Consider the following 5539-nt stretch of genomic DNA (forward strand, 5'->3'; position numbering starts at 1 on the left):
AAATTATAGTCATTTGGTTCTAAACAAGTTTAGGCTATATCAGTTTTATCACTGCTGATAGATTCATCTGAATGGGCAAACTAAAGTAAACCGCTTTCCATTCCATGTGGGCAGATGTGCTAAGAACTGTGTTTTGGTATAAACAGTGATGGAAGGATTTGTAAGATTCCAAAAGTTAGCCAAGGCTACCCAACCCAACAGGTGGTGAGATTGTGCAACTCGGACATGTGTTTACCCACACATGCACTGTTGAGAAAAGCAGTGGTGTAAAGTAACTTAAGTACATTTACTCAAGTACTGTACTTAAGTACAATTTTGAGGTATTTTTTACTTTACTGGAGTATTTCCAATTTTCAGTACTTTTATTTCTACTCTACATCTCAGAGGCATATACAGTATTGTACTTTTACTACACTACAATTATTTGAAAACTTTATTACTAGTTACTGGATTATTATTACAAAACATACAATAACCACTTCAACCCTATACATACACAATGAGGCGCAATGCCACGCATTGTGAGCTTGTAGATCTGCTATTTTCAAAAGATTTTTATACATTTGAAAAGTTGTGAAATTGGACATTCTGCATAAAGATTATACTTTTGGTACTTTAAGTACATTTTGATACCAATACTTTTATACTTTTACTCAAGATTTTTTTTATTCCAGACTTTTACTTGGAACAGAGTATTTCTACATTGCAGTATTGATACTTTTACTGAAGTAAAACATTTTAGTACTTTTTCCACCACTGGAGATTGGAGAAAAGAATGAGCATGCATCAGAAAAGGATGAAAGTGGCCTGCCTTTGAACGCAGCCACACTCAGAACTCCCATGCATCACTGTTGAATGTCCTTTCAATCCAAATCCTTAATAGTAGCCTAGTGATCTGGCCACTCAAGTTCTAGCTCTTATTTGATTGATTGATTTGATCCCCCCCCCCCCCCGTTTTTATCACCAACACTTTCAGGAATACATAAATGGAAGGGGGGGGGGGACAACTCTACTTAAGTTGTGCTTGTGCTTTTTAGAATGTTTCAATGCTTAATGTCACTTTGACTTAATAGCAACGTTTGAATCGCATTGTCAGTCGATCCCACTTAACGAGCGTCCCGTTAGTCATTATGAATCACAGTGAGCCCCGGACGTTATCTTATCTCTGACTCTGCCTTAATGCAATGTGAGTCACAGGGTGGGAGTGTCCTGTCAGCGTAGTGTTGTAGGCGGACGCGCAGTACTCAGCGTTGCCAGATGTTGTGAACGAAATAAGCAACCAGGTCTAGAAAAGCAAGCCCAAAAGAAGCGACTACTGGTAGGCTTTAATTGATTGATTGATTGATTGATTGATTGATTGATTGATTGATTGATTGATTGATTGATTGATTGATTGATTGATTGATTGATTGATTGATTGAAGTTTGCACAAAAAAAGCACAGGAAAGTAGCTACAGTTCAATACAAGGTCTGATAAGGGGATTTTAAAAGAAAAGCCTATGGCTTGTTTCCGTTGGGGTCCTTCCTTTGAGACCCCACATGAGAACTTTAAGTGTATCGGCTATTTGAAAATAGCTGATCTACAAGCTCATAAGTCACAATGCGTCGCATTGTGACATGTTGGCTATTTAAAAAAAATCTCGAAATAAAATGTGCAATCTTTGGAAGATTTTTTTGAAAAACACAAATCTAGCTCCCTGGCACAAAATATTTTCAGATGCGGGGTTAGGGACAAATACATATTAATTTGGGGTCCATGACATATTTAAGAATCACTGGTTTAAATATTAATTAAAGAAATTGGAAGCAAGCCTAAATAAGCAAGTAGGCTTTAGAAACAAGCCCAAAAAACTGCAACCCGCAATTACCAATATTTACAAGCAACCTTACAGATGTCGCTTATAATAAGCCGACATGGCAACACTGACAGTACTACACACGACACTCCAAACCGTAGTGAAGCCAAGGAGGCACCTACCGGCTCCAACACAACACTAGAGGAGGAGGACTCACTGGACTCACTCTGACTGGACGACTTGTCCGGCGGTTGGAGGAGACTTTATTTGTGCGCGTCTGGAACAGCTGGCAGATACAAGTGGTGGATCAGATCTGACATTCTATCCAGACGGGGGCATTTCTATCTATCAAGAAATGAAATCTTCTGTTACACGGTTATAATTCCAGGTTCGTATATACTTTCTGGATTTGTTTGTGAAACATAGTGAAACACGAGAGATAGTTACAGCATTTAACAGGCATGTGAAAAATGCAGAAAAACGAGCCAAGTGCACATGCAGGTCATCATCTGTGTGATATTATCATCGTTCATCGTCCTGCAATACTATTTCGTTTTTTATCTGCGATTGTTCAATTCCAATTAGGCTACTACACATGTGCTGTAATTATCAGTTACACCTAAACTTATCTTTATTTTATTATTATTATTATTATTATTATTATTATTATCATCAAAATTACAGTGTTAAGATCTGAACAGTTTATCCTTCGTTTTTTGTGTTCTGTAGCCTACATTGCTTTTCAAGTTGATTGTGATTTGTAGTCCTATAAATAGTTCAAAGTTAAATTTTAATATTTTAAAAGAAAAGAACATTCTTCTTGTAATGTTTCCGTCCATGTGCCTTATTGAGAATAATGCAATTATGTTAGATACTCATGTAGACCTGTTAAAAGGAATTATCCTTATCCTTAGATATATACAGTGGTAACCACAGTTAACTGCTTTATCATCCAAGTATTGTTTACACTAAGTTAAAAACCTTTCAATGAGTGGCTCTTTAATTAAATAATCATAATAGCATAACAACAACAATAATAATAATAAACTTATCAGTAGCCTATCAATAAATCACTGTTTTATAGATTTTCATTGTGTCCTACTGATATTTTGACAGCTTATGTATGTCCAAAACATAAAATACACTACACATCAGGTACTGTGACAGCTAGAAGTGCATTGGTTTTGCTTACCTCACCTGCACAAAGTGGTAGGCTACTGTAGGGCTAATCATTTACATTCTCTGTTTTTTGTAATTTTGTACCAGTTTGAACTCTTTGCCTGTACTGTATATTTTACGATAAATGTTGTGTTTCTTTGCAGGTACCATATACTGCTGACAGCAAAGAGGCAGTTTATTATCTTCCACTGGATCCTTGTCTTCAGGCAGCTGTTCTATCAATGTGGGATAAAGTATTGCTGTTCTCGCCAGGCTGAAATCCTCCCAGCTCAGGACCTCTGTCATGGCGGCGTTGCTCTTTGGGCTGCTGCTGTTTGCTATACAGTCCCCCCCTGTCCCTTCCAGACCCACAGCTGAAAGCAGGGCCCCTCTCCTCCCCACTGTGGCGCCCGGCGACACCAGGCCCACCGGCCATCCAAACGGAACCCTCCAGCAGCTCCCTCGGATCATCATCATCGGGGTGAGGAAGGGGGGCACGCGGGCACTCATTGAGATGCTGAGCTTGCACAGCTCGGTCGCAGCCGCAGAGAACGAGGTTCACTTCTTCGACTGGGAGAGCCACTTCCAGAAGGGCCTGCCCTGGTACCTCAGCCAGATGCCCTATGCCTACCCCGACCAGCTGACCGTGGAGAAAACCCCGGCCTACTTCACCTCCAGTAAGGTCCCCAAACGCATCCACCAGTTGAACCCGAACACAAAACTCCTGCTCATTCTCAGAGACCCCACGGAGCGTGTGCTGTCGGACTACACCCAGGTGTTCTACAATCGCCTCCAGAAACACAAGCGCTACCAGCCCATAGAGTCAGTTCTGGTGAAGGATGGCGAGATCAACCTGGAATACAAGGCTCTCAATCGCAGCCTCTACTTTATGCACATGCAGAACTGGCTGCGCTACTTCCCCCTGGAGAGCATCCATGTTGTGGATGGGGACGCACTGATCAGGAACCCCTTTCCTGAGATGAAGCGTGTGGAGAGGTTCCTGAAGCTGGAGCCCCAGATAAACGCCTCAAACTTTTACTTTAACAAGACAAAAGGATTCTACTGTTTGCGGGACCACGGGCGAGAGCGCTGTTTACATGACTCAAAAGGCAGAGCTCACCCGCACGTAGCCCCAGCCATCCTCCACAAACTTTACCAATTCTTTCACGAACCCAACAAGAAATTGTTTGAGCTGGTGGGGAGGACTTTCAACTGGAACTAAACTGTCAATATTTCGTTCTGTATTTGCTTAAATACAAAGGCGGGGCTAGTGTCAAATACTGCCCTGTTTTCATTCTAACAAACTGGAAGAAGTGTAACGTAAAAAGAATGTCAAGCTAAATCTATTTTTGTATCGGTAAAAGTATTGCAGCATTATGATCAAAACATCGGGCAGACTTGGATATCTGGCTTAATGAAATGAGGCATTGCATGGCTTAAACTCCTGTTATCTATTCAGTTAGGGCTTTACCAACCACATTATTATTTTATTACCTTTCTATGGAAGAGCTGTTTGGCTGTTAGTCCGCCCAGAGCAGGTGACTTATCAGTTAAAATAACATTCAAAGGTTATTCCATGTTAATGTATCACATGGGGGTAAGTAGTGAATCACTTTAATATTCCTGCCCTACCCTTTACATTTGTTTTGCCATACATAATGATCCATCATCATCTAACTGCATTTAATGCTCTTGAAGGACTTGTACCTGCTGCTATGTTTTTCTCAGTCACTTTCACTGTTCTTTTTGTTATGATAAGGAATAACAAAGAGTTATGTAAGAGTCAAATATTATAAGCTATGTATATCCATCATATATTACTGTAAATATGATAGATTTTGTTTTTTAAGTGAAGGATTAACACCATAATAAAGATGTATTTTTTATTTTTAGTTGCCTTATGTTTCGCTTGACTTATGCCTTTTTTAACCCCCTAATAGCAATACAATTATTACAATACACTGACGTTTGTATCGGTGCTGCACATATTCTGAAGTTGTTTTGACAATTTTCGATATGCCGTTAGTCCATAAGGATATGAAAACAGCACGTCTTGTTCATGAACTTAACTGACCTGAAATTCCGGTTCCGTGCCACTGTAGACACCAACAGCTGTTCGTGTAAATATGTTGGCTCTGTTGCTATTGGACATACTAACCAGCATGTTAGCCTGTTGCTTATTGTTCCCCCTCCCATTTATAGCAATAGTCATTGTGAATTTATACCCATATGCCTGCAAAAGATTTAAGAGTAAATGTTAGTATTACAGATGAGGATTTACATGAGTGATCTAAAAGTTCAACTGAATCTCAAGCACAATTCAAACCACAAAAATCAAAAGTTGTTTATGCCCAGGGGTGATCATGTTCAGTATTTTAGAATGGCAAGGATTATTTATACAAATCTTATTTGGCACTTTCAAAAAACGTATTTGAAAACATCAGCAGCTCTGTTTCAAAGACATTAGGCTCCAAGACATGGCTTTCAAATGCGTTGAAGTGTGGCCTAGATTTACTCTATGAGGCTCATGGGGACTCTACAGACACAATGTTAACCTCAATGCCCCTTAAATGCAGACTGAAGCC

The 5539-nt window shown here is 39.8% G+C and overlaps 1 protein-coding gene across 1 annotated transcript; it reads left to right on the forward strand.

Moving 5' to 3' along the window:
• The first annotated feature begins 1980 nt into the window (after window positions 1–1980).
• hs3st1 (heparan sulfate (glucosamine) 3-O-sulfotransferase 1) lies at window positions 1981–4846 on the forward strand. Its single transcript, XM_084041235.1, has 2 exons — window positions 1981–2184; window positions 3119–4846. The coding sequence occupies exon 2, from the start codon at window positions 3259–3261 to the stop codon at window positions 4174–4176; it is 918 nt and encodes a 305-aa protein (XP_083897361.1). The 5' UTR covers window positions 1981–2184; window positions 3119–3258; the 3' UTR covers window positions 4177–4846.
• Window positions 4847–5539: the final 693 nt, after the last annotated feature.

The sequence above is a fragment of the Gymnoscopelus microlampas genome (genome assembly GCF_963454915.1).
Source record: "Gymnoscopelus microlampas genome assembly, chromosome: 18".
Lineage (NCBI taxonomy): Eukaryota > Metazoa > Chordata > Actinopteri > Myctophiformes > Myctophidae > Gymnoscopelus > Gymnoscopelus microlampas.

Bases quoted from the DNA above. Each gene is read 5' to 3' on its own strand.
- hs3st1 (XM_084041235.1), top strand. From the start codon at position 3,259: ATGGCGGCGTTGCTCTTTGGGCTGCTGCTGTTTGCTATACAGTCCCCC.